We start from the raw sequence: 26177 nt of genomic DNA on the forward strand, positions 1-26177 counted from the left end.
ATTATGTCTATAGCATCTGAAGGCTGGAATTAAATTTAATAACAAAAATGAACTTCATCATACCATTACTATACATGTTCTCTCACGCTGGCCGACTTGGCCTCGGAGGTCTGCGTCACCTCGAACGTGCGATGGATGCCCAGTCCCATGTCTCCGCCGTCTGCCGCCGGCCGCTCGGAATTCAACCGCTCCTCACTGCTGTTCTCGCTAGATCCTCTCCACGGGCTATCCGGCGCATGCACGGTCGTCACGGTCGTGGCCAGTTTATCCGGGCGGAATCGACCCCCGGCATCCGTATCTAACGATCCCAAGGGCACAGGACGATCACGACTAGGCCCGAGACGGCGCGAGGACGACTGGCCGGGCATCGGCGACATGTAATCGTCGGTGGTGCTGGTGCCGCGTATCATGCGAAGCAGGGGCCGCAGGGTCGCTAGACTACCGGCGGAGATACCCAGGCCGACTTCGATGTTGGACCAGAGCGCGATATCGACGGTGGCGTCTACACAATCACCGTTAGCAGTGCCGTAGATCAGGGATGAGAGCGGACTTACAGAGGAAGTCTGGATCCGCAAAAGTGCCAACCCAGGGGATACGGATGATGACGGCGGAGGAGGCACTACATCAGTCAGTTTGCTGTCGCATGAGGGGCGGGGAAACTGGGGGGGGGTAAGACATACATGCAAGCCATGCTCAAAATCCCAATAACCGCAATTTTGGTCTGCCGGCGCATATGCAGCTTGCGCACCATGAAGATGGGCAGAATACCGACGGTAAAATCACACAATGCCGCAAACGCGCTGTAGACGTAGGTCATGGCGATGACGATATGGATGTTGATGCAGGAGCCCGGGATGGAGGGGTCGAGCGCGGTGCGGGTCCAGAAGTACTCGATGGGCCTGCACTGCAGCAGCATGATGAGCATAAAGGCCGACCCGGCGATGGCTGTGAGTGCGATGACGCTGTAGAGGATCCAGATGTGGAGGCGTTTGACGGTGATGCGGCGCAGGAAGATGCAGACGGAGACTTTGCAGCCGACGGAGGCCCAGCAGTAGGCGATTTCGCAGAGCCACCAGTACTTGTCCTCGAATTAGTTGTGTCCATAGGATATGAGGGAGGGAAGGGGATATACCTCCATGGCTGTGACTCGCTGATGGGCCGTGAGATTAGCGAATCTCCTGCCGGTGCCGTAGAGGGCTCCCCCGATCATACATCCGGAAAACATGATGTACCATAGCTATGCCAGGTCAGTCTTTGAAAGATAGTCAGAGGATCGAAGGATGGAATACCATGGCAATGACCATGGCGCCATCATCCCAGCCAAACGCCTTGACGACAAATAATCGAACATAGCACCGCAGGATCACGGTTACCGAGGCTATGGCCATGAAGACGGCCGCAACGACCTTGACCTCGAGGCTGCGGTCATCTTTGCTCGTAGTGCTCATGCTGGCTTGAGCATGTTGATATTATTGCAAATTGAGATGAGATGAGACAAGTGGAGGGGGGGGGAATCCATCCATTCATATACACTGAGACAAGGGCCACTCCAACTTGAGTCCCACCAGCACCAGAACCGAGGAAAACAGAATAGGAGAGCAATTCTCCTATTCTGGAACTTTGAACCTTGATCGGGGCATTCTAGCGTCCCAGAAAGTTTTAGTAACTTCACGGTTGGTACTTGGCAGTTAGCAGCGTTTTAATTTTCTCCCCCCGTAGTCCGTTTTTGTTAGTCTGCTCCGTGCAGAGTCAGAAGTAAGCCTAGAGATGTGCATTGCCACTTGCCGTTTCCAATTGCTTTGCGCAGTCCGAGTCTAACCAGTAGACTACTGACTAGCTCTGTGGAGCATGGAGATAGCCTATAAAAGAGGTTGATATGTCGGTAGAGGTTTCCGTTTGAAGCGTGGCCAAGGGCTATCTGTCAAGGTCTGAGCGGTACATTTTTTCCTTGGCTTCTAGAAGCGACAGGGATAATCAAATTAAGACTAGATTATGCACGTCTTTTGATGGATCTGCCGAGATGAGGAGATATACGCATGATGGCAATGGCATATGGCAACGGCACAATGGTATTATGCATTTGCCGTCCACGTCAAAGACAGAGTGCACTGACTGTTTAGTGTTGCTGTGGCTGTTTCAGCGACCAGACCCATTAATTGGTAAAGAGACTAAGATGCTCTCAATTCTCGGCGACTTGCAGAAGATCATCTCTATTATTAATCCGCACCAATTGCAAAGGTGCAATGTTCTTATCCCGAGATTCATCCTCATTGTGGGAAATGCATCCCCTCCCCTTGGCGAAGACGGGGCTCACCCTAAGTTCCTAACACCAACGCTAAACACAACTAAATGCTCCACTGCGTCTCAACATTTTCTCCTGTTGGAGTCGAGACTGAGTCATGGACTTTAATTATTATTATCATTGCAAGGGGAGTTGCCCAGTCTCTGCAAAAGTGCATATCCCCGTAATGTGGATGTTGACTAGAGTGATCCTGCAGAAGCCATGTTATTCCACACCTCAAGCCATGCTTATAATAAGCATGCAGAGCATATCGATCCTTTATTTCATCGTGATCATTCTTATCGTCTTATTATCAGCTTGTTCCTCGTTATCTTCATTATCGTTGCTTCCTGTCGTGTTTTTCTAGCGGAACAGCCACTTGCTGATCATCATTACCGTGACAGTTGGGCTGCAAATCTCGTCCATCAATAACTGGCTAGCGATCCCAGTAGCTTTGTAATAAACTCTCAAGTCGCCGACCTGCAGACTATCGCCGGTATGATTCGGATTTTTCTTTTCTGTTGATATCCTGGGGATAAAGTCAATTCAGGGGCAGATCCGTCCTGCCCTAGGTGGAGTCGAATTCGTACCCATGTGGCTCGGACTCTTCAGCTATCACTCTATTACATATATATACTTGGTAAGATCGAGTCTATTTACACATCGAAATTCTATTCCCACTTGATTCCCGGAACTGGCCTCGTATTCCACTTCGCTGGATCCTTCGAGGCGCTTCGTCTTCCCCGTTTAGGCTGAGATAGCGTGAAACTCCAAGACTCTATTCTTATGATTGATCTGCAATGAACCCTGTCCAGACCATTTGGATCTTCATCTTCTTCATCTTGTCTTCATCCCTGACAGGTCCAATCGCTTCGCTTGAAGTTCGGGTTCTCCTGTCGGTGACATGCAGTTGTATACTGCATACATTGGAAATAGCCTTCTAATGCACTCAGAGAAGACATCGGGACACATGGACAACGAGGTGGTCCCCGATGTCGTGATTCTGGCACAACCATGACGTCGTCGGGCACCTATCTCCATCGACCATGTCGCTGCCATCAGAAGCAATGACAATAACAGCTCAGAATGGGCAGATTAAGCCCGGACCGCTGCTTCTCCCTCGGATACAGACTTTCATCCCCGCATCGACGAGTCTCTCTCTATGCCAATGGTATGACACCCTCGACCTACTGCACTCCCGACAACTGACAACTAACAATATCAGGCAAACCAGCGACCCAGAAGGATCTGTTCGGATACAACAAGGGCCGCTTCCTCGTCAACGAGGGATACGAGCTGGCGAAACGGTACTCGTCCTTTGACATCCGCGAGCTCTGCCGTACGGTCTCCGCGCTGCCTCGCGTGGCCGGCTCGCCCATTACCCGAATCGAGAAGAAGGAGGGCGGATACAACAAGGCGATGATGATGACCGCGGACAACGGGACCAATGTCCTGGCAAAGATCCCGTGCCGGAATATCGTGCCTCGATGGTACGGGACCGCGTCCGAGGTGGCTGTCTTGGACTTTGGTAGGTATCTCATCGAGGTGAACCGGGGATGCTGACCGAGCAGTCAAATCGCACTCGACCACGCCGGTCTCGGATGTCCTCGCCTGGTGCGCGGACGACTCCAACCCCGTGCAGTCGGAATACATCGTCCTGGAGCCGAGCGTCGGCAAGCAGCTCATCAAGGTGTGGGACGACCTGGCCGAACACGACCGCGTGAAGCTGATCCGCAACTTTGCCTCCCTCGAAAGCAAGCTGGCAGCCAATCAGTTCCCTGGCTATGGTGCCTTGTATCTGCAAAACGCCCTGCCCCCAGCGCTGAAACAACCCGGCCGAACCATCGACGTGGATGACACGTACTGCCTGGGCCCGATGTACCATGGCTCCTGGCCCGGGGGATTCGCTGCAAATCCAGACGACTATGCAAAGTACTCAGGGCCATGTACGTTACTCCTCTGTCTGCTGGGCTGTAGTATACTGACTGCGAGAAGGGAGAACCCTCGCCGACCTGGGCCGCGATCTCGCCCACCAAGGCATCTGCCAAGTACGCAACTACAAGACCTCCTACGCTGGCCGGGGCCCGCACTACGGCACGCCCGAGGAACACATTCGCGTTCTGGAAAGAGTCCTCCAGGTGATGCCGATCCTCGCAGAAGCCGTCCCCATCCGGCGCCACACCGAACCAGTCCTCAGCCACCCCGACTTCCACCCAGGCAACATCTTCGTCTCCGCCGACGACCCCACCGTCATCGTAGGCGTCATCGACTGGCAATTCACCTGCATCCTCCCGCGCTTCACCCAGGTCCGCTGGCCGCTGTTCCTCGCCCCGCCGGAGGGCTACCAACCCGGCACGCCCAACCCGGAACTCCCGCCGACCGACAGCGACAACACGCAACAAGCGCAGGACGAGGCGCTACGCGCCAAGTGCTACGAGGCCGCGCTCCTCAAGTCCCACCTGGAATCGTACCTCGCTCTCACCGAACCCGACGTTGCCATCCGCCGCCTCTTCACCTCCTGCCCCTTCACCTACCGCGACGGGATTCTGCCAGTGCGCGACTGTCTGCTCAAGCTCTCGCAGCATTGGGCGCATCTGCAGGTGAGCCAGGGGTGCCCGTACCGGTTCACCGCGGCGGAGGTGGCAGAGCACGAACACCAGATGGCCGAGTACGAGGGCTGGCTGAAGCTGCGGGAGCATACGCACCAGCTTCTCCGGTCCAATGACGGCGGGTGGGTGCCGTCTGGAGTGGACTTTGAGGAGATCCAGGCGAGGCATGATAAATTGTATCGACGGTTTGTGGAGACTAAGATGGAGCGCATGTCTGAGGAGGATGCCAAACGGCAGTGGTTTTTCCGGGATAGGGGGTAGTCATCAATCACCCTTCTCTGAAGCATGGATTCTAGTATCAGTGTCGAAATGCAAGCGATATGGCGAGTGTATTATCAGCACACCACTTTCGCCCGCCGTAAGTAAAAAAGTGTCTAATCAGTGTGTTCCTCCCTGCTACTCCGTATTGTCTGTTAAGTGAGAACAACTCGATCGAATCGCAGCACAGGATACAATCTACTCCACCTTAGCCCACTGCTTGCTCAACTCCCACAGCCTCTCTCCCTTCTCCTGATCAAACGTCCAACTACCATACCCATACTCAGCAGCGTCCCCATCAGGAGGACAAGGATGCACCGCAACCGACGCTCCCTCAAGGTACAACCCACCCCTCCCCTCCAACTCACTAGACACCGCCCCATAAACCGACGTCGCACACGCCTGCCCCATACTAGACAGATACTTGCGCATCTTTTCGTCATTCAAAAACGCCTCCATCTCCGCCTTCGAATGCTTCTGCAAGTTGGGACTAACAAACGCCCCCGGATGCACACTATACCCATGCAGCCCCTGCTCCCCAAACAACCGCTCGATCTGGTTACTCATGTAGATATTCGCCGTCTTGCTAGACCCATACGCTAACCAGCCGTTATAGTTTCCCTCGAAATTGATATTCTCCAGCTGGACGGGCCCGTACCGATGCCCCGCCGAGGAGACGTTCACGACGCGCGAGTGGAACGCCGCGCTGGAACTCTCCAGAAGCAGATCCTTCAAACACCAGAATAGCAAGAAATGCGAGAGATGGTTCGTCCCGAACTGCGTCTCGAAACCGTCCTTCGTGCGTCCCTCGGGCGTATTCATCACCGCTGCGTTGTTGATCATTACATTCAGCTTGGTGCTCTGCTGGCGGAAGGCCTCTGCGCAGGCGCGCACGCTGGATAAATCCGTTTGATCCATGTAGAGTAGATGAACACGCCCGGTATCCAGTAGCGACCCCAATGCCTCATTGGCTTTCTCGAGGTTGCGGGCCGTCCCGTAGATGGTTGCGCCGGTTAGGGCCAGGACGCGGACGGTTTCGACGCCCAGCCCGGAGGAGACGCCTGTGATTAGGATGACTTTGTCACTCCAGGCGTTGAGGAGGTTTTCGTCGTGGAGGATCTGCTCGCCGGTGACGCGGGAGTCGTCGGGGCCGTTTAAGACTTCCCATTTGTTTCTAGGGGCGTAGCGGCCGGAGAGTTGGAAGGGGGTGCGGGAGGTGAGGGTCATTTCGTGTTTTGAGTGTGGTGACGGAACTGTTCGTTTCTGTGTCTTGATAGAAATAGAGAATCGAGGTACATTTGTGGTGTCCAGTTATAGATGTGATAGATAGCAACGTGTTGCTTTGTCTTAGGGCAGAGGGGACATCCGAGCTAAGCTACCGTCGTATTCTATAGCTCGTTCTATCCCCTTCGAGACTAGGACAAGAACTGGGCCAGTGAGCTTGATCATCTTTATTTTATTATTAACTCCTAGTAAGAATGACTCCATGCGATTCGTGGAACTATGAATACCCCGTTGACTGAAATTGGTACCTATCTAAGCAAGCCCGTCTAATATTCCAGATAGTGCTGAGCAATCTATCGGTCAGCCTAATATAACATTCTCATGCAAGAACCAAATCATGTCGATATGCAACTGCCCCATAACGCCTTTGAAGCAAAGTTCCACCTCGCAATCTATCAAGAGCCATCAATCCCAAAGTAAGCAGCAGCAGGTAGGATGTCCGCGCTGATCAACGACAGCTCATTCGCGGATGAGCTGATATCTGCCGAGCTCCTAAGATTAACAATGGCCTTTTGCGTCTGCGCGCTGATCTGGTGAATCCGGCCGATATGCTTGCTCCAGTAGGCACATGCGGCGAGTCCACGCCGTAGCCGCCGATCAGCACCTTGGGGACATGCCCCGTGAACGAACGCGCGCGCACCTGGCCGCGCGCCTGCAGCCGCCACTGATAATCGGGTGTCACAACTAATGTCACCGGTCCGGGGAACAGCTGGTGTGCCCCGGGTAGAGTCCTGGCTTTGGACCTTAACTTGAGATAGATGGATAGACTCCACAAGAGAGCCACAGGTACAAGTCACAGAAGACTCTTGTCTCTGTTCAGGTTACCATCGAGAGAGGATAAACAATACTTGATACTTACTGCAGTCGAGTACATGAACCAGTGAATTCCGGCTGTTTGGACGATCCCCTGTCGAACAAAGCTTTTCCAAAGTCGTTCAGCCCCAGAAACAGTAAAGATCTTCTACGCTGGCTTAACGTCAACTTCCTCTCGGAGGGTTTAAACCGCCGGTGTCTCGGTCCTCTCGGATTCGTCTCCAGCAAGTGTATCTCTATCTGCTGTCATGCAATGTGTTGCAGAGTCCCAACGTTTCGGATTCAGGTCGCTATCCTCTGCACCTCAACAAACACTTTCCGGTCATCTGAGGCGCAGACGTGAGGATTCGACCTGCTCACGGAGTATCGTGGTCCTCGGACTCCTCCTGCTGAAGACACGTCCGAAGGCACGTCTTTGACTCCTCCTCTAGTGAGGCTGAAGGCTCGAGGTTGCTGGATCGAGAGACCAAGAGGAATTTGTTGAAAGATGATCCACGTGTCATTGACCTTAGCAAACTTTAGCACTAGCATGGGTATAGTGCCTCAACGCCCTCAGACTGATGTCCAGTAACCTAGTCAAGTGACCACTCCCTTGCCCTCAAACTGACTAAGCGAGAGAGTGTATATACACTGAAGAATGAAGATGGCCGCAGCATTGGACCGCCTCCCAACAGAGATCCTACCTGGGATTCTGAAATTTCTGGGCTGCCATTGCAGCGGGAAACACCTTCCGGAACCACCAGATGCGTATATTCGTGGCGACCGGCAGGAGCAAGCAGCCATCTGTCCGCAACTGCGGAAACTCATCAGCAAGGACGAGGCGGACGCCCTCCGGGTGGTGGCACACGCATCAGGGATTGAAGAACTGCAGCTTCTCTCAGCTGCTGACCTGCTTACTGTTTGATTATGGCGCTACCGAACCTAGAGCATTGCAGCCTTCAGGTCGGCCCATATCACGATCACATCGTTCGCTCCGCGGGGCTACGCGCGGCCGGGATTTCACGCCTGGCTCTCAGGACCCTCGACATTTTCTTGAGAGCTACAGCATGGGAAGCGCATTACGGGAGTCTATTCTACCTTGACAAGCCTGCGCGTTCTCTCTTAAACTTGTCTGCAGGTCTAGAGACACTCAATCTTCACATGTGTAAGGGCATTTGTCGCCGGGTTCGATTTCCCTCCCTGCCGAATCTTAGACTCTTCGTCTCACATTCAGCCGACTTGGCGAGCGGGACCTTGAAGGGCTGCTTTCGTCTCGTAACGGCTTACGCAGCTTTTTTTATGAGGCCACTAATTGCCCCTTAACTGGATATAACAGTCCCTACGACTGCAGCGATCACTTTCAGCTGTCAATGCGGTGCGATATCTCAGCCGCCACCGCGCAACACTTGAATCTCTGCATCTTGACCTTCGAAAGCGGGGTCACACCCAAGATGGCCCGGAGCCACGGGCTATCTTCAGCCTTCGAGAGTTCACTGCGCTGAAACATCTGTTTCTTAACTTGGACGAGTTCTACACCCGGTTCTGGGCAGGGTCTCATGGAGGAGATCCAGAACTGCTCGTCCAACTTCTTCCTCCTGGCATCACATCGATACATCTAACGCGCCATATCACGGGGGGAGCTTCCTCGCCTGGAGGAAAGCCTGCTGGACCTTGCTCACGCTGCTTCGAGCGGCCAATTCCCGAGGCTGGCGCAGGTTAGATGGGACCAAAAAGGAGAAACTCCATAGTCAGTGTATTGTGAGGGCTATGTGTGCAGCTGCCGGGGTCAGCTTTGGTTATGACAGTTGGCCAGTCGCCGTCCCCGAATTATCTCAATCGATATCCGTTGAGGGGCCCGGACGAGCCCGATCTCTGATCGTCGCGTGCGTCTGTTTTGCAAGATCCATGCCAACGAACCCCTTATCACCGTAGTTGCAACATAGCATCATGCTTCTCTGTCCCCTCGACAGGCGCAAGCCACTCTCTCCGCCTCGCACAAAAGACCTCCAGCTTGGGCTCCCACTCGCTCTTCGCAGGCCCTAGATCCATGGTCCCAGAGGTGACGGTCACCGCAGTAGGGGCGAGGGACTCGCTGCTAATAAACAAGGGCGAACCACAGATCGAGCAAAACGACCTCGACAGCGGTTTCCCTGATCCGGTGCTCTTGTCGTCGTAAACTCTCAGGGCATCTTCTCCTGTAAGAACCTGTAGTTGCTATAGACGGATTAGCTGACTGTAGTCATTCCTGAGCGGAGGATTGTCACGTACATCTTTCATATAGAAGCTGTTTGCCATGAAGGCTGATCCTGTGCTTTTGCGACAACTATCGCAGTGGCAGATGATGGTTGATTTGGGGGGCCCGGTGACTTTGTAGCGGACTGTCTGGCAGAGGCAACTGCCGGTCACGATGTCGGGGGTAGACATGGTTTAGATGCGAGCACGGTGAGTATATCTTTTGATGGAGGGTGAGAAAACAAGGAGAATCGCTGATTCAACTTTGATGATAGTCCGGCGAAGACAATTTTTGGTTTTGTAACTTTGATCAGGCAAGGCTGACATGGCGGGGTAGATATCCACAAAATGATGGTCGCCTAATATGACGGGCCTGGTAGAAACTATTCGAACTAGAACTCTCGAACTGACTAGAACTGACTAGAAGTGACTAGAAAGACGAAGCAAAGATGTTGGCGATCTGTTGGTTAACAATGCTCGGCAGTCGTCCGATCACGTAAAACAGGAATAGGCAATACAGATAGAGATGGAAGGTTTCCCTCATTCGACAAACCTTCCATCTCGTCAATTTGATCAATTTGATCAGCAAGTCGCTGAGATATTGATGATATCCTACTCATCGGCAGTGATCTACTAGATCACGCGTTGGGCTGCGTATATTAACTATGCAAATGCCTTCGTCTTTGCCACATAGGGTAGATAGATCGCCTAGATACACGTGTTTGAGAAGAATCAAGCCTGTGTGAGCTTTTGGATATTGTACTGTTTTGGGGGAAGTGTAGTAATCTCATATTCAGGATCTATAGGGTATATCCTGCAAGCGTGCATATATCTCTATAACGATATCTAGCCCTATGAAGCCAGATCTCTCAGTAAGCTTTCCTCCAAGCAGACAAATCCACAGTTGACACCACAGTACTCTATATCACTTCAACTGAACCATGAGTTACATTGCTGATAGCCGTATATCTCACTAGCGAGGTTCCCTTCAGAATGTGACTCATTTGGGAATGCCAGCTCGCCTTGAGACAGCATCTGATCAAACACAGATGACGAACTGAACAAATAGTCGTCTACACCTGATAACGTTGCTTGATCCTGTCCAGGTGCAGAGCCTATCCCGTACAGGGACATTGAGCTACGATTAGGAGCGGGTCCTTGTGTGAGGTTGGATCGCTTCTCGAGAACTCCGTCATCTACAGGCGTCATTGAGCCTGGCTCACTGATGAAGGCCTGGGACAGCAAGACAAACTCATGGAACAGCCGCTGCAGTGTGGCAATCGGTTGACTGACCGTCCCGCTTTGTATCAAGCAGTTCGCGACCGTGTTTAAAAGGTGGAAATCGCCTAGATGGGATGTCGCGACGGCGTTGCAGAATAGGACGAAGCAGGCGGTCAGAGGATAGTAGAGCAGAGTCCTGAGGATTTGTCAAACATGCCAAACCGTTGGGATGAGCAAACTAACCAGTGCAGAAAGGCAGCAGTTCTTTGCTGATTGCTTGGTCGACACAGACATACCAGTGCCGAGAGCTCCTGGCGAGCTGACTGGAGGTAAAGCCCTCCAGCGCCATGGATCTCACCCGAGTTCACTTGTGTTAAGTGGAGGATGGTGGTCATGATTGAATGATAACCGAAATCGAGGGCCGCGACTTCGCAGTGGACATCCAGGCCTTTCCACAGAGGCGATGGAGGCGAGATCTGGCGGCGGTCCAGTCAGCTTTCAGCTAATAGCACTGATAAATGCACTATGGGAGTACCTGGTCTATCTTGCGCCGAATTCTATTCATTTTCAGGAATAACTGGATTCGCGCATGACTAAAGGATTGGCCTGCCGTTTGTCTTTCCGAGAGAGATCCGTCATTGAGGAAGGGAATCAGCACACTTTGTACATGCGCCAACCCCATGTAAATGGAGAAATGCTCAGAGACTGGAGTATCATCAATGTCTAATTCAACGGTGAGGAAACAGCTGAATCTTCCAAGCTTCCAGGCATAGTTTCTGTCAAGTATATAGCACCACATGGCGCAGAAGTACTCTTCTTCAGTTACACCTTGCGAATTGGCGACTGCATGGAGGCGGAGATCGACGCAAATCCTACAAGCAACGCGCGTCAAATCACAGCACAGCTGAGTCTCGCCTGACCCCTGGCATAGGAAAATCTGCTCCCTGTCAGATCGTGACGGAAGTAACGGATGTTTTATAACTCACACCGCAAAGGATAGCCTGTAAGAGAGCGAGTGAAGGTGATGTCAAGAGTGGGATCCTCCTCAACGCAGCCTGGGCCGTTCGCTTGTACTTCGCAGCGCGTTCTCGTAGCATCTGGGAAAGCTCACCGTCATCTTCATCCACCAACAGACAATTTATAAACTTGTAGGCCACTGAATTGACGCAGACCGTGTAAAGGAGAGTGTCATGGGGAGATGCGGTCTTGCGAAGAAGCGACAGTCCCATATGCTTAAGTGTTGATCGAGACACGTGTTTGAAGTAATCCAATACAAATGATCCGAATCTGTCGCCTCCAAGATCTATGAGAATAAGTCAGTATTACATGAAATCAAAGAGTCTAAGGTGCTGTAAACATTGTACCATTCAACATCCAAGTCAGAAACTCAATGGACGGTATCTCTGGCTGTTCCTCGCCGTATCCCCCGACGTTTAGAGGGCTCGCAGAACCACCAATACTTTGCGAAAGATGACTTGCGACATAGAATGCTGACTCGATAACTTGGATCCTGTTCCAGGCAAGACCCTGTATACGGTCTAGTGGGCGCTGTTTCGTTAAGTGAGCATCTGTTAGCGGAACTAACAAGATCCATCTATGGAGCTCTTGCTCTCTATCTTGATCTTGGTAATTCCCCTGTTCCGTGATCTTGAACGACATTGTGTAGTCGTCCATGTCGGAAAGGGTGTTATCTGTTGCAGACGTGTCGCTTTGCCGAGCTATCTCAAAGAAAGAACCACCACGAGCGTCAGGTAGGAGCGGAATGGGTGAAGTCCGGCTCGACTGAGGCGCACTGCTTGTCATTTGTGCGTGGAGTGAGACTCTTTTTGGTAGTCGTCTCCTGCTCCGTCGGCGAGTACATGCAGTTCGTTGGTCCTGACAGTTCCCACAAGGGTCATTCCTGTCACATCGCACCTGTAACAATGGTTAGAGCGCAATTAGAATGATGCAGGGGATAAGTTCCTAGGCGGATGTCCATGGCTGAATTACTGAACATGGATTCTGAAATATCCATACCTTTCTAGAATGGCATGCGTCACACTTCGAAAATATTAGCAGAAAGGCCCCTAATGGGCTAGGAGAACATACCACCGAATAGTGCTGAGACCGCAGCCGGCCTACGCCTGAAGAAACCATTGTTCTTATACTTTTCTTTCCTCCTTTGGATTGAAAATCCCCGTTCTGTTGAAGTCTATCGATTCACGGTCATACAAACCTCGAATTTACCCCTGTCCTCTTTATGGATGGTTGTGCTTCGATAGACACGCTCGAGTAATCCAAGAATCCATATTACTAGATCTTTGGATGTCGATGAAAAATGGCAACTGAGAACGGGAGAGGTAAGTAACATCAGTACCGAGAAGCTAAAAAGTCTGGGAGAGGATCCAGCCTGCCTCACTCGGTCCCGTACGGTCCCCACAGTCTGTGCTGCACGTTCCTGTGGCTATGCAATCCAGTTAGGATGACTTAAAATAAACATAAAAAATAAAGACCAACCAGTGTAAGACAGCAATAATAATAAGGCTTAGGTTACACAACACAAAACCTGTACGTCTCCATGTTTATGCAGGTGATCTTGAGGCCAGGCAGTTGAATGATGTGCAGTCGGAGATTGCCGACACCAAGGCTGATATAGTGCAGCTACTTTAGGTACCTCGCCTGGAAATAGACACCATTCGTTAGGGTTTTGGGACTTGGGCTCCATTCTTATGCCGAGCCAGTCATTGTGAAGAATAAATATAGTCGGCTTTCAGGCGCTTGGCGTTCGGGACCCTCAGTCTTAAGTGGAGATATCGCGACCCATCTGCGCTTCATCATAGTCTAGATAGAAAACTGCGACACAATGGCATCGTCGTTTAGATGAGCTGAAACACTCAACATTGCCTCCAGGTGAGAGAAGGGCAGTGAAGATGTTCAGAAATCTATTTGTTATATCATCCATCTAGTTACATTAAATAAGAGAAATTCTAGCTCATGATGCTCTGTCTTTCTTTGGCAATCCGCTGCTTAGAGATATATCTTCTCTTGTCCGGTCCAGTAGAAGTTGATCTTTGGAATAGTTCAGGCTCGTCTGCTGGCATATAAGCTCATTGTTGTGGCGCTTGGATCATTCATGTTGTCCCGCTTAGGACACTCCTTGTCGTTGTCTTCTAGAATGGACGTCCAAATACAACTGGATAAGAGGGAAGCAACCTATACAAACCAGGACACAGTCTCTGGCCGCCTCATTCTTTATACCAGATCATCAGTCGATATATCAGCGATACAAGTTACTCTCTCTGGCTCAGCATTATCCAGACTGCACTCGGGGAGGCGCACGGAATCGCACCAGGCAGGTTCTGGCGATGGAATGAGCGCAGCATGTGCTAATCATCCTCTCAGTTGTTTCATAAAATGCAGAGAGTCTTTCCTCCTCCTTCTCAAGGAAACCTCGACATGGCTTCGTTCACTCTCGGTCACGGAACATACGTCTTTCCATTCTCCATTCCAGTAGGCAATGTGTCCCTACCATGAGATTTGAAAGTCTACCGCTAACAACTCTTCGCAATCTCTAGTTTCCTCAAGTCTCCGAATGCTATAGAACCAGCACGGATGGAAATCGCTCTCGAGGCAGTTGTGGGAACCTATCGAAAAAGAATCGCCAAACTATACATTTACTTCGGAGACTTCCACCCTCCACTACTATGGATCGAGAAACCGCTGGAGAGATCACCTACACGCTAAAAGCAATCATCAGGACTGGTGCAATAATCAGGGGATCAGAGATCATCACAGTTGAGCGTCCCGTCGCATCATTACTTTCATAAGTTAAGGAGAAAAGAGAATAGCTAAAGCTAACGATCTAAATATTATCTAGTCTCGAGGTATAAGCTTCTGTCCGGTTACCGACTTCAGCCCTCCCTCACATACCCTCACAGAGAGACATTCAATCATCCTCAACCCAGGAAATCGCGAGAAACCCATACCGACAAGTTATCAGATTGATGTCCGACTCTCAGATGGAGCTTGTCTCCTCCTCGGTGGACCAATCCCCCTGACGATATATATAACGAGAATCACCGGACCCGGCTGCGACCTCATCCTGAATGACTTCCAGTCAATGCTCATCGAAACAACCGAGGCACGAGCACATGGATTCGTCGAAACCAGCATACAAATCCACGTCCTACAAACAATGAGCAACGTGCGCAAACAAGCATATGCTTCTAGCACACCTGCGGGCTCGGCAGTGAGCCTTGATGACGACCTGTGGAGACATCATCGGCTACCGCGCTCACTAACACCGACGTTTGAAACCTGTAATATCAGCCGCAGTTACAAGCTTCAGGTACGGCTTGGCTTCAGGTTTGGGTTTGCAAATGTAAGGCGATCACTTTTTCCCCTTCTTATTCTATACAATCAGGACTGAGACATGGCTTTCTCTGATTTAGGTCCTGACTAGAGTTTTGGAAGTTGAGTTTCCGGTATACATTGTGGCAGCTTGTCGTCCGAAGAACCCGCCTCGAGCTTCTTAGGTTTTTAAGCAGCATGCAGCAGATAGCTTACGGTTGGCACAAAGCACTGAAAGATGTAACGGACGAAATCCAATCCGGCTGATGGAAAATCTATATATATATGTTTCTCGCTTGAAGAATATCAGTGACCAGTTTGGAATTACAGAAACCTGAATACGATCTAAGAAGCAGCGCCATGATTGGCATTATTTCTTATCTGAAGGCCGTGACGGAGCCGTAGTTCCTACCAGTTAGAATCGGTTACGGACCATGTGTGTCTGCTGGGGAAAAACGGACTCGATCCGAGGAACCGACTGCGCCTGTGACTTTTAGACATGATCCGCTATAGCTCCGCGGAGTCCTCAGTGCTGGCTGCAGAGGTTTAGAATCTCACTACTAAGTAGCCATCCGGTCCTCGGCCCAGCGCCGTCATTGCGATAGATGCTTTGTCTGGCTCCGCGGATACAGAATCCCAACTTATGATTCATTGACTCTAGGCCAACTAGCTAGTTACTACATCTATTGTCGGAGCATCCAGCTCCACAGCTACTCCAGTATGCCCTCCTTTCATCATTTGTAGGTGAATACCACCCCCGTCCCATGGAAGGCGTTGACAGGGATCGTCCGTTCACATACACTACAAGTCTCACAGATCCCATCCTCTTTCATGAGTCGGACGATGCTGTCGAGGTGCTCCCTGGGGTGTTCGCGAGGAACGGAATCCGTCTCTCTGCGGTGGGAAAACAGGAAAGGAAGAACAGCAGATAGAAGGCTGGAGTGAGAAGCTTGGCTTTTTGAGTTTGAGGATTTGACTGGACCAGCGATCGCTAGTTCAGGGTTGCCGTGGCTTGAAGACGGCCCCTATCGTTGTTGTATTGCGCCAGGCTGATGAAACTGGGCGCCAGAGCCCGACGCCTTTGCGGTATGCTTATCGTCCTGCGGGACCAGTCCTGTGGACGGATGAGCATGTTGGCAACCATACTTTCACGTAGACCGCAGCCAGACGGCCTCAGAAGGCATGTCATTCTTGGCAGAACTATCAACCACCTCTCTCAAGGCTCTGCCGTAATCTGCATATGCTTCTTCTTGCCCTTGGTGTATACACGCTGATCGTTCGGGTCAAAACCACCATTACCCCACAGTGCCCAGTCCTCGGTTTCCCTCATGTAGTCTTCGGGGGTAAAAGACGACCCATCGGCCTTCTCCTTCTCCAAAAGCTCGAAGAATCGATCGTAATCGATCCGAGTGTGCCATTTGCCCTTGACGTAGAACCGTTCCGAGGCAATCAGCACACAGCAACTGTGCGCATGCTCCGCGGCGATGCCATATTTCAGACCACGGCGCTGCAGCTCGGCGTTGAGAGCAGTGACGAACTGGGCAACTTCTTCGTAGAAAGGTACATTCTGCATGGTCAAGCCAACCCCAGCAGTGGTGCTTGTGCCACAGAACGTCACGCCTTTTATTTCGACGAAACACGGAAGTGCCTTCTCCACCAGATTTGCGTAGCCGATGACTTCATCATCGATGTTGAATCCCTTGACCAAGGTAAGACGGAAAACAGTGCGCTGGACATGGCGCTTCTCCCGTAGAATGTCTAAGCAGCGTTGGAAGCGCTCCCAGAAATCCCGATGCAGAGGACGATCAATCTTCCGTAGACTCTCACGGTTGCTTGCATCAATGGATACATATAGTTGAGTTACGCGACGCAGAGCTTCAAGCTGATCAGGATGTTGAGCATTGCATACCAGGAAGCTGGAGATGTGTTCGGCGTGCAGCATGTCCAGGAACTCATTGATGTGAGGATAGAAAATCGGTTCGCCGACCAAACTCAAGGCACAGTGTCGGATGCGCATGGCCTCAGCGAATCTCTCGGCTCGCACACCAGGAACGCCACGCATCATCTTGATCTTCTTGTAATGGCCCTCCTTGACTCCCTGGAAGATCAACTCCGGAGAATCCACTTTCCAACGCCAAGTAGTTCCGACCGGGTTGGTACCGTGGCGCCAGCAGAAGACACACTTATTGCTGCAAGACAGCGACGGTGTAGCCTCCATGCAAAGATGCGATCGAATACCGTAGAAGGAGTACTTGTAACATGAGCCTCGACCACGTAGCGCAGATTTAGTCCAACGGCAGATCTTGACACCGGAGTGAGACCCGACAATCGTATAGCCTTGCTTTGTTAGAGCAGCGTAGGTGGGTGATGTCTTGGGGACCATCTCTTTCTCGGTTGATTGACCAGAGGAAGATTTTCCTGTGGTTGTAAAATCCACGGGGATTGGCGACCCGGCCGCATTCTGATCACCTCCAAACTTGATGTCCTCCAAGTCCATGACATTTTGAGTATTGTCCTTGTCTGCGTCTTCATCGTCCAATTCCTCGTCACTCTCAACGGGATCACCACTGCCAGGTACGCCTTCTCCTAGTCCACCGTTCTTGAGAATGTCAAAAAGGACGTCTTGCAATCCCTGAGACCACTCTTTCAAGGAGGATTCAGCGTCACTCTTAACATCACCGAATCCCAAAGGATATGCTCGTTTACGCCTCGTTAGTTTGGCCATCCATTTGTCCAGCTCTTTGGCTTGAGAGCAGAAGCCTTCCTCCTCGGTAGGCCAGCCTTCCTTATCACCAAATCCGAAAACAGAGTAACCGGCGAGGCTTGACAAAGGACCTGTGTCGATGCGGAAGTCATTATGAGTCTCGTTAAGATGGTCAAGGAACGTATTCAGGATACTGTCGATGTTGTAGGTAGGGATCAATAAGCAGTATACGTAGCCGGTACCGGGTGAGTTTGACGGAGGCTTCGGTGCAGAGGTGAAGTAGTCGTCGAGATCGACGTAGGAGAGGTCGTGAATCTGAGGGGGTAGAAGGCCACGCTCGCGATCCTGCAAATCAGCCCGCTTTTGGGCCGCAGCGCGCAATTCCTCCAGCAGTATTTTGGCATATCTTTCGGTGTTGCCAGTCAAAGAAGCGTAAAAGATGATGGGTTGGATAAAGGCGAGGGGCTCCGCATCCTCTGTGAGTCCTCGTCGTCCGGCAACCTTCAATGGCTTTTTACCGGTAACTCTCTTCGGACCTGAAGTGGTTCTTGCTGAGCCGTTGGCCACGGCGGGTTGCCGTTCAGCCTTCTGTGTCGTTGCTTTGTTGCTGCTCTCAAGCGAGACGCCTTTCTCTGTCTTTTCGGGGGATTGGCTTCGGGGTGATGGTGGAACCGAAGACGAGGCAGTGGTTTTCGTTCTGGACTGAAGTTTGCGGTAGAATCGTAAACCCACGAAGACGGTTGAGAGAGCGACCAGGAACAGTAGACGGTACGAGTGCCAGAAGGCCAAAAGACCTATAAACGAACTATCGGTCAGCATGATATTGGTGGGAGGGTCTCGTTTTGTCAAACCTTCAGCCGTGGAGTGCTCCGCCATGATGATTCCAATGAATCGATAAACAGCAGTGCAAACCCTTTTTCTGTTTTTAAGCTGTCGCGTGAATATGTAGTCGCATCCGCGGAGAGAAATTTGAGAAGGCGGGATAAAATTGATTGACAGACGGCGATCGGGCCAAGTGCGGAGAAGCCAAGAGGGGCACAAATCGGGTCCGTCTGTTTGTAAGCAGCTCCAAGCATTGAGAGATGGAAGAAGTGAGCGAGGAATACTTGCACAAATGACGATTTAACTGGATATTCCACCTTTCAAGAGCCTTTTGATCAAAGAAGTTGCTGTCAGGCAGTTGAGAGGATATATTTTCCCATCCAGATGGGACTCTGATTGGCTGCCGCGTTTTGTGCTTGCTGGGTTACAGGTAGACACCTTAGGCAGGAATCAGGACCCGAAGGATCATTTCAGTTTATACTTCGAAATAAAACAATAAACAGTAATCGTTATGTCCTTGCTATCCTCCTCCTTTGAGGAAATAAATCGACCGAGATCAGATAGTTATATATTCGCCGCATGATGAGACAACCTAAGGAATGCCTCCCTCCCTTGATAGTCAACCTCAGACCTGAGATAAGGGACTTAACAACTTGAATTGCACAAACACAGATGGTCTGCATCAATTATCTTCGAGAGCGTATTAATTCCTCTGGTCAGATGGAATAGAAAAAGTCATGGTATGATTGCATGAAGATAGGAATCGTCAATTAACTATCTGTGCTATCGATTGTATTTGTCAGCCCAACCAGCCTCGCCTCTAGTGCTGTCACTCCTGAGAGTGTAACTGATTTCCTAACACGAACTTCTTGATATCGATTGACCTCGATGACGTACCATCAGATGTTTAGCAAGATGTCTGATGAGAAGAAGCAATCCCTTGAGAGCTTCTCATATGATGAAGAGAAACATGTTCAAACTTCCAAAAACACGTCCTTTGCTCGCTATCTTCGACGTTTGGCTGTGACGCTCGTATTGGCATGCCTTCTTCTTTTTACGACGGTGTCTCCCCGATTGAGCGCGCCTCTTAGCATTGAGCAGAGAGTTGACAAGATTTTGTCAGGCACTCCATTGATTGGTACAATATCCTTCAAATTTAGCGCGGCGAGTATGCTGACGGCTATACAGATGGCCACGATGACCTTCCAATCTCCATTCGGGCTTTCTTCAACAACAAGATTTATGCGGACAATTTTACTGTTCCTTTTACCCAAGGAAACCTCAAAGGCCATGTTGACCTGCCGCGGCTTTCTAAGGGCAAAGTCGGCGGTACCTTTTGGAGTGTGTATGTCGAGTGTCCTAAGAATTGGGAGGATTTCTCCGATGCAACCTATACAACGAGTAGGCATTTCAAGTCCTCGGATTTCAGACCCACTGCTAAACTGATCAACAGGTGTCCGTCAAACATTTGAGCAAGTCGACCTCATGTCGCGCCTAGCAAAGGCCTACCCTGACACATTTTCATCTCCTCCGAATGGAACAACCGCTCTTCAAGCTTTCCTTGATGGCAAGATCATTTCTCCCTATGGAATTGAGGGCCTGCACTCTATCGGTAACTCCTTGGCTCTGTTGCGAAATTTCTATAGCCTTGGAGTGTCATACGCCACACTGACACACAACTGCCATAATCGTTACGCGGATGCCGCTTTGACCGAACAGCACGGCAGTATCAGAAAAGCCATTCCGCACTGGCACGGGATCAGTGAAGCCGGAAAGGATCTAGTCTATGAGATGAACCGGATGGGCATGATAGTCGATCTCGCTCACGTCAGTGTGGACACAATGCGAGACGTCCTTGGTGCCGGCAAGGACAATTGGCCCGGCAGTCGTGCGCCAGTGATATATAGTCACAGCTCCACGTACGCGATCTGTCCCCATCCTCGCAACGTTCCCGACGATGTGTTAGAACTCGTCAAGGCAAAAGACTCGCTGGTTATGGTCAACTTCTCGCCCGACTTCATTTCGTGTACTGCGTCGGACCACCCGGATGAGCTACCAAAGACTGATATGGAGCATGCTACTCTTGGAAAAGTTGCGGACCACATTATGCACATTGGTGGTCTGATTGGTTTTGAACATGTTGGTTTAGGTAGTGACTTTGACGGTATCCCGACTGTTCCTCGGGGTCTAGAGGATGTGTCCAAATTCCCCGACTTGATCGCAGAGCTTCTACGACGAGGTGTCAGTGATGAGGATGCTGCCAAGGTCGCAGGAGGTAACCTACTGCGCGTATGGAAGCGAATCGACGAGGTCGCCCTGCAGATGCAAGCTGAAGGAGCTTTGCCGGTGGAAGACAATATAGTCTACGTTGCTTGATGGCGGCAACAGATTCTTCATCTTCTTTTGGTCATTTCTAAAGCTGCGTATCAAAACTATGTAACAGTATCAGGAAATGTTGCATAACACATAAGACATGATAAGATCATATACAAAACCTGCCCTTGCGAATTTGCGATTCTCAGGCAGCCCTTGCCTTTACGGTATCATCCTCAACTTTCCCCCTCAGCCGATGTAGTCCTCTTCAGCAATTCAAACCCCTTGAGCAAATTCCAACCCTGATCTTTCAGAAACTTATACTTGCCCTGTGACTCTAGGCTCTCACGCACCTCCTCCTCCGTCGCCCACTCAAACGCCTGATGCTCAGCCTGCTCCAACTTCACCCCGTCCTCCCAGCGCTCCGGCGCAACCCCCACCACCACATCCTCGGATGGCACACCAGCCTTCCCACTCGCCTCATGGACCTCAACCAAAAACGTGAACTTGGCTACACGGTGCAACTCATTCCGCAAAGTCCGCGACCACTCGTCAATCGCAATCAAATCAACAAATTTGGAAACATGGAGTCCAGTTTCCTCGAACACTTCGCGCGCTACACCGGCTAGCAGCGTGGCGTCGGTGCGCTCGCACATCCCTCCTGCTCCTTCCCAGTGCCCGGGGTACGAGTCGGTAGCGGCGCGTTGGAGGAGCAGAACGCGCGTAACGGGCTTTTCGCTTGGCGAATTGGCGGCGTCATCGTCTTTTTCGACGGATTGAGAATATACCAGTCCCCCAACAACAAAGTCCGTTAGGTGTGGTTTGGACGCCGCGAATTCGGGCAGAGGGACATTGTATTCGGCGAGATGAGGAGGGACGATGAAATCAGGAAATTGTGCCATGTCGGTCTTCGATGGGTGACAATATTGCGATGTTTGTGTTTCAGGACGAGCTAATGGTATCGACCCTTTGAAAGATGAGTCCTCGGCCTTTTTGTTCGTTCAGGCGAAGGATGGATGACTCATGCTATACGAAAGCTGACTCGATCGATCTTCCCGATGGTATAGGCAGTCGTATTTACTTTATTTAGGTTTTGAGCCTCAGATGATGCAAATATCGACAAAAACAGCCATCCCTCGACGAGAATGCGGGGTGGTCAAGCTCTTATCACCAGATACCCCACATCTTGACGATCCATCGACTCTTGATACAAAGCAGTTGCCTACTGCTCACCATCATTGATATATACAGGCTCATAGAAAACTATATACAAGTCGAAAAATGTCACTGTAATATGATTGCTATAGTCAAATCAAGCACAGTTTGCTTTCAGGCTGCTGCGGTATCAGGAAACCCGCAAAGAATTTTCCAATCTGCGTATAGTCACCCAGGCTCGTCACGGCGGATACATCTGTACAAGAATTAGCATTAGCTTTTCATACTGACGATTGGGATCCTCACATTGATCTGGACGGACAATCACGATTGCGCCTTTCTCGGGACTAATCCCCAGGTGCTCATAGCAGTGGCCATGACCCTTGTTATAGCTCTCGTCGTCGTAGTAGATTTTGTGAAGGTCTGATGATCGTTAGCATATCTTACTACGGAGAATTCTTTTGAATTTCGGAGGCCTGCCTTTGATTTGATGCTTTCCAGTCACAGGGTAGAAGCACTCGGGAATCTGTTCCAATTCCACGGCGTGGCGGTTGCCATGGCCCACCAGAATGGGCTCAATAAGACTGTCGACATCACCTCCCTTGGGGCGGAAAGTATGGATAGGACTCTCTGTTGAGCCGAGGTAGTCACCAATCTACTATGAGGTCAGCAAAACTCATCCAAAACCTCACTATGGCGAGCGCCACCTACGGCTTTCAACTTTGTCCGAGTCTCTGCCGAGCTGACATCTCCAATAAAGACCATCACTCGCCAACGGCCATCTGACTTGAGCGACTGAGCTAATTGCATGGGCTTCGAGTCACTGAAGCGCACGACTTGAGCGCTGGGCAGTCTCATACCAACAACAATGTTCGTCGAAAGCTCGTCTGATTCGTCCACGTCGGATGTGATCGGTGACTGGTCATACCGCGCTGTCATTCCGGCGGTATACTTGCCCGCCTTGATAAACCCCTCCTGGAACTCAGCGGGAGAAGTCTGGCCTCCCGAGGAGAAAAGCTTGGAGAAATAACGGTCGAAGTTGATCAGATCGATCGCAACCTTCTGGCGTTCCAGGACATATGTCTCCAACAGGGAAGACGGCGCCAATTCTTTTAAGACAGTGGCTAACTTCCAGCCTATGTTGTACCCATCCTGCAAACTAACGTTCATGCCCTGGCCGGCCTTGGGGGAGTGCGTATGACAAGCATCGCCTGCAAGGAAGACGCGGTAATCCTTGTGAAAGTAATCTGCATGGCGTTGGCCAATGGAGTACGCAGACCACCAGACGGTTTCGACAAACTCGATCGCGTACTGACTGAGAATGTTCTTTGCTGCCTGTTGGAGATGCTCAAGCTTGACTTCCTTGGGCTTTGTGCCGGCTGGCAGTTCGATGTAAAACCGAGCCAAACTGCCACCTTCCCGGGGGATAATCAACAGGTTTCCTGCTTTCGAGCGGATGGTGGTCTTCTTGCGAATGTCGGGGAAGTCGGTGCGAGGAATCATGTCCATGACACCCCAGACGGCATCGGTGCTGTCTCCAATCATGTTGTAGCCGAGTGCTTTCCGAACGGTACTGTGCGCACCATCACACGCCTAGAGATGTCAGAGACTGCCCTGTAGGAAGAAAATTGAAGTAACTGAGAATGACATACAAGCGCATATTTCGCCTCAAACGTCTCAGTCTTCCCGTTCTTCTCAGCAGTGACTTTGACAGGATACGCCTGCGGATCGGCCGCCAGCTGGCTATCCACCTCGACACCGGTGACAGTGTACCCGTAGTCGATCTCCTGATTGTTCCACTCCCGCATCTTCTCAATCAGCAGCCCATTAATCCGAGCCTGGTTAAGAATAACATGCGGCTGATGCGACAGACCCGGCTGCGTATCCGCCGTCCGACCAGTCCGCTCGATCGAACCAGATCCATCGTCGGCCCAAAATACCACCTCCAGCACGTGGTACGCTTCACGCAGCAGCTCCTCACCGATACCAAAGCTCTCGAAGATTTCAACCGTCCGGCACTGCACACCATCTGCTTGGCCCATCGTCATGGGCCCGTCGCGGCGCTCCAGCACCTTACACCGGATGCCGTACCGCGCCAGCCATGTCGCTGCGCAGAGGCCTGCGGATCCGCTCCCGCAGATGAGGACATCGACTTTCTCGGACATTGAAACGAGTTGATTATGGGAAAGTAGGAGAAGAGTGATTGATCTGGAGAAGAACCCTTTCCCTGGGTTTTGTGGCCATGGTCTGCTTCTTTATGGTATACTCGGACCCGGGGCCGGAACGCATCCCGTAAGTTCGGGATGCATCCCGGGCCCTCGGCAGATGATGCCTCGCTTAAGTGCCAGCCAATCAACAACGGGATCAGAAAGGACCGGCATAAGGACGCGGAATAAGAGTGTATTAGATGGATAGAGTCTATTGCACGCATGCAAGGTATCATAGTGGAAGCATACAAGCTGATGGAGCGAGTAATCATGCTGCCCTATTGGGCTCAAAGATGAAAGTATCGTTAGCGGGTCTAGGATCATTATATAAATCATCATCACTGCCCACACTGGCAAATAAGACAGACCGACCATCAAGCATGCTAAGACGCCAGCGTCGATGCGGATCAGGTATCTCCCGGAATTCTCAGAAAATATGCCAAAAGGGAGAGCGCGAAAGAGGCATTCTACAAAAAGTACTCGCTGCGGCCCGGCCGCGATACGGGAACATGTCGTTGGTCGTCGCTGACAGCACTGAACAACTTGAACGTCGGTTTGAGGTCGTCACCAATCTCGCAGACGGACGCCAGATTTCCGCATCGGTAACAATAGTTGGGCGCACTCCAGACAGTAACCACGTTTTGGTTCGCAAAATGATACTTGTAGCCCTCATTCACTAACTGATGTGCTCGGGCGATCAATGTCAAGTCGTTGACGTGACAGAATTCGTCGGCCACCTTGTCACCGAACAACCAACCTATTAATGGTAAGTATTGCCCTGGCCTGAATGAACACAAAACTGACCTGCTCCTCTGGGGCTGACAGCCCATGTTTCCACATCGTCTGGATCTGACCACACAAGGTCACAGAACGCGCCTTCGTGCGGAATCTCCTGGGCTCTGGCAACCACACGAACTTGGTCCAAGGTTCTGATCTCCGGACTCAATCCTCCATGTACACACAACACTCTACCGTCGATGATAGCACCCAATGTCATGAAGTCAAATACTTGACAACAAGCCTTCCATACAGAGGCATTTCCGTACTTCTGAAAGCATTCCTCGTAGAACCCGTACACCTGCGTAATTTGACGAGACTCGTGATTTCCGCGGACCAGTGTTACCCGGTCGGGGTATCTAGGGCGAAGTCAGTAGTAGTATATGACAGAGAGTTAGAGCGAGCACTCACTTGGCTTTGAGACATAATAACAATGTCAGGGTTTCCAGACTGAAGTATCCACGATCGACATAGTCACCCAAGAACACAAAGTTCCGCTTCAGCTCGACATCTCTTGAGCCAGAGCTCGAGGACCGGTCTCTTTGGCTTGCACTGGAGTCTTCGCCTCCCTCCTCCGGTGCAGAGGCATTTCTTAACTTCTTTCGTAGCTTGGGATCTGAGATCGTGGATGGAGGCTCGATATCATCCGATGTAATGACAGCTGACTGCGTCTTCGGGGCCTCCGCCTCAGACCCGTCGGGCATTCCGCCCGATACTCGGAAAAGCTCAAGCAAATCGTAAAATTGGCCATGGATGTCGCCGCAAACCGTGACCGGTGTCGATACGGGCTGGATATTTGATTCTTCAGAGATACTTTGTCAGAGCCGGTGTATATCCCTTGATCCCCTGAGCAGACTCACCCTCCATCATGTACTCCTTGACGATCTCGCAAAGCTGCTTCATATGTTGTTCAGACAAATACTTGCAATCTTTGGCGGCCTCCAGCCATTCGTCTGGACCGGCATTGCGTTTCAGTTTGGCTGGTCCCGGCTCAGGGATCTTACTGTCCACCATGGTGCGGGTGCGGACGAACGAAGCGACGAAGGGAAAGTGTGACCGAGTTGGTGAGAGGCTTGAGGTAAAATCAGAGAGCTAGCAGAACGGAATATAAAGATTGCTTTCTTGGTATAGTTAATTCACGGCGGAGGATCTGGACAGCGACGAAAGCAACACAAGTTTACTTGCGCAAACGT

General features: G+C 51.1%; 11 protein-coding genes across 11 annotated transcripts; 3 read left to right on the plus strand and 8 right to left on the minus strand.

Annotated features, from left to right (window-relative positions):
• Window positions 1–68: 68 nt before the first annotated feature.
• On the minus strand, window positions 69–1448 carry ALT_0327 (putative integral membrane protein; the record flags this gene model as incomplete). Its single annotated transcript, XM_033555133.2, has 5 exons — window positions 69–502; window positions 555–619; window positions 681–1078; window positions 1133–1237; window positions 1290–1448. 5 exons carry the CDS (start codon window positions 1446–1448, stop codon window positions 69–71), a joined length of 1161 nt encoding a protein of 386 aa, XP_033411024.1.
• A 1919-nt stretch (window positions 1449–3367) lies between these two features.
• On the plus strand, window positions 3368–5151 carry ALT_0328 (phosphotransferase family protein; the record flags this gene model as incomplete). The annotated part of the gene is made up of 4 exons (XM_033555132.1): window positions 3368–3452; window positions 3507–3809; window positions 3853–4227; window positions 4277–5151. 4 exons carry the CDS (start codon window positions 3368–3370, stop codon window positions 5149–5151), a joined length of 1638 nt encoding a protein of 545 aa, XP_033411023.1.
• Window positions 5152–5346: 195 nt separating this feature from the next.
• Window positions 5347–6375, minus strand: ALT_0329 (putative short-chain dehydrogenase/reductase; the record flags this gene model as incomplete). Its single annotated transcript, XM_033555131.2, has 1 exon — window positions 5347–6375. The coding sequence occupies one exon, from the start codon at window positions 6373–6375 to the stop codon at window positions 5347–5349; it is 1029 nt and encodes a 342-aa protein (XP_033411022.2).
• Window positions 6376–7882: 1507 nt separating this feature from the next.
• On the plus strand, window positions 7883–8944 carry ALT_0330 (uncharacterized protein; the record flags this gene model as incomplete). The annotated part of the gene is made up of 2 exons (XM_033555130.1): window positions 7883–8143; window positions 8561–8944. The coding sequence occupies 2 exons, from the start codon at window positions 7883–7885 to the stop codon at window positions 8942–8944; spliced, it is 645 nt and encodes a 214-aa protein (XP_033411021.1).
• Window positions 8945–9147: 203 nt separating this feature from the next.
• Window positions 9148–9648, minus strand: ALT_0331 (GFA family protein; the record flags this gene model as incomplete). Its single annotated transcript, XM_033555129.2, has 2 exons — window positions 9148–9438; window positions 9493–9648. The coding sequence occupies 2 exons, from the start codon at window positions 9646–9648 to the stop codon at window positions 9148–9150; spliced, it is 447 nt and encodes a 148-aa protein (XP_033411020.1).
• A 738-nt stretch (window positions 9649–10386) lies between these two features.
• Window positions 10387–12480, minus strand: ALT_0332 (transcription factor domain-containing protein; the record flags this gene model as incomplete). Its single annotated transcript, XM_089598967.1, has 4 exons — window positions 10387–10873; window positions 10921–11153; window positions 11664–11980; window positions 12042–12480. The coding sequence occupies 4 exons, from the start codon at window positions 12478–12480 to the stop codon at window positions 10387–10389; spliced, it is 1476 nt and encodes a 491-aa protein (XP_089456631.1).
• A 3742-nt stretch (window positions 12481–16222) lies between these two features.
• ALT_0333 (flavodoxin and radical SAM domain protein) lies at window positions 16223–18586 on the minus strand (the record flags this gene model as incomplete). The annotated part of the gene is made up of 1 exon (XM_089598968.1): window positions 16223–18586. One exon carries the CDS (start codon window positions 18584–18586, stop codon window positions 16223–16225), a length of 2364 nt encoding a protein of 787 aa, XP_089456632.1.
• Window positions 18587–19420: 834 nt separating this feature from the next.
• ALT_0334 (putative dipeptidase) lies at window positions 19421–20908 on the plus strand (the record flags this gene model as incomplete). Its single annotated transcript, XM_033555126.2, has 3 exons — window positions 19421–19670; window positions 19721–19933; window positions 19986–20908. The coding sequence occupies 3 exons, from the start codon at window positions 19421–19423 to the stop codon at window positions 20906–20908; spliced, it is 1386 nt and encodes a 461-aa protein (XP_033411017.2).
• A 173-nt stretch (window positions 20909–21081) lies between these two features.
• On the minus strand, window positions 21082–21747 carry ALT_0335 (NUDIX hydrolase; the record flags this gene model as incomplete). Its single annotated transcript, XM_033555125.2, has 1 exon — window positions 21082–21747. The coding sequence occupies one exon, from the start codon at window positions 21745–21747 to the stop codon at window positions 21082–21084; it is 666 nt and encodes a 221-aa protein (XP_033411016.2).
• Window positions 21748–22152: 405 nt separating this feature from the next.
• ALT_0336 (putative phenol 2-monooxygenase) lies at window positions 22153–24165 on the minus strand (the record flags this gene model as incomplete). The annotated part of the gene is made up of 4 exons (XM_089598969.1): window positions 22153–22256; window positions 22448–22655; window positions 22712–23593; window positions 23653–24165. 4 exons carry the CDS (start codon window positions 24163–24165, stop codon window positions 22153–22155), a joined length of 1707 nt encoding a protein of 568 aa, XP_089456633.1.
• Window positions 24166–24674: 509 nt separating this feature from the next.
• Window positions 24675–25998, minus strand: sitA (TOR signaling pathway phosphatase SitA; the record flags this gene model as incomplete). The annotated part of the gene is made up of 4 exons (XM_033555123.2): window positions 24675–24964; window positions 25012–25343; window positions 25396–25786; window positions 25845–25998. The coding sequence occupies 4 exons, from the start codon at window positions 25996–25998 to the stop codon at window positions 24675–24677; spliced, it is 1167 nt and encodes a 388-aa protein (XP_033411014.1).
• Window positions 25999–26177: the final 179 nt, after the last annotated feature.

Source organism: Aspergillus lentulus, assembly GCF_001445615.1.
Source record: "Aspergillus lentulus DNA, contig: Alt01, strain: IFM 54703, whole genome shotgun sequence".
Classification (NCBI taxonomy): Eukaryota; Fungi; Ascomycota; class Eurotiomycetes; order Eurotiales; family Aspergillaceae; genus Aspergillus; species Aspergillus lentulus.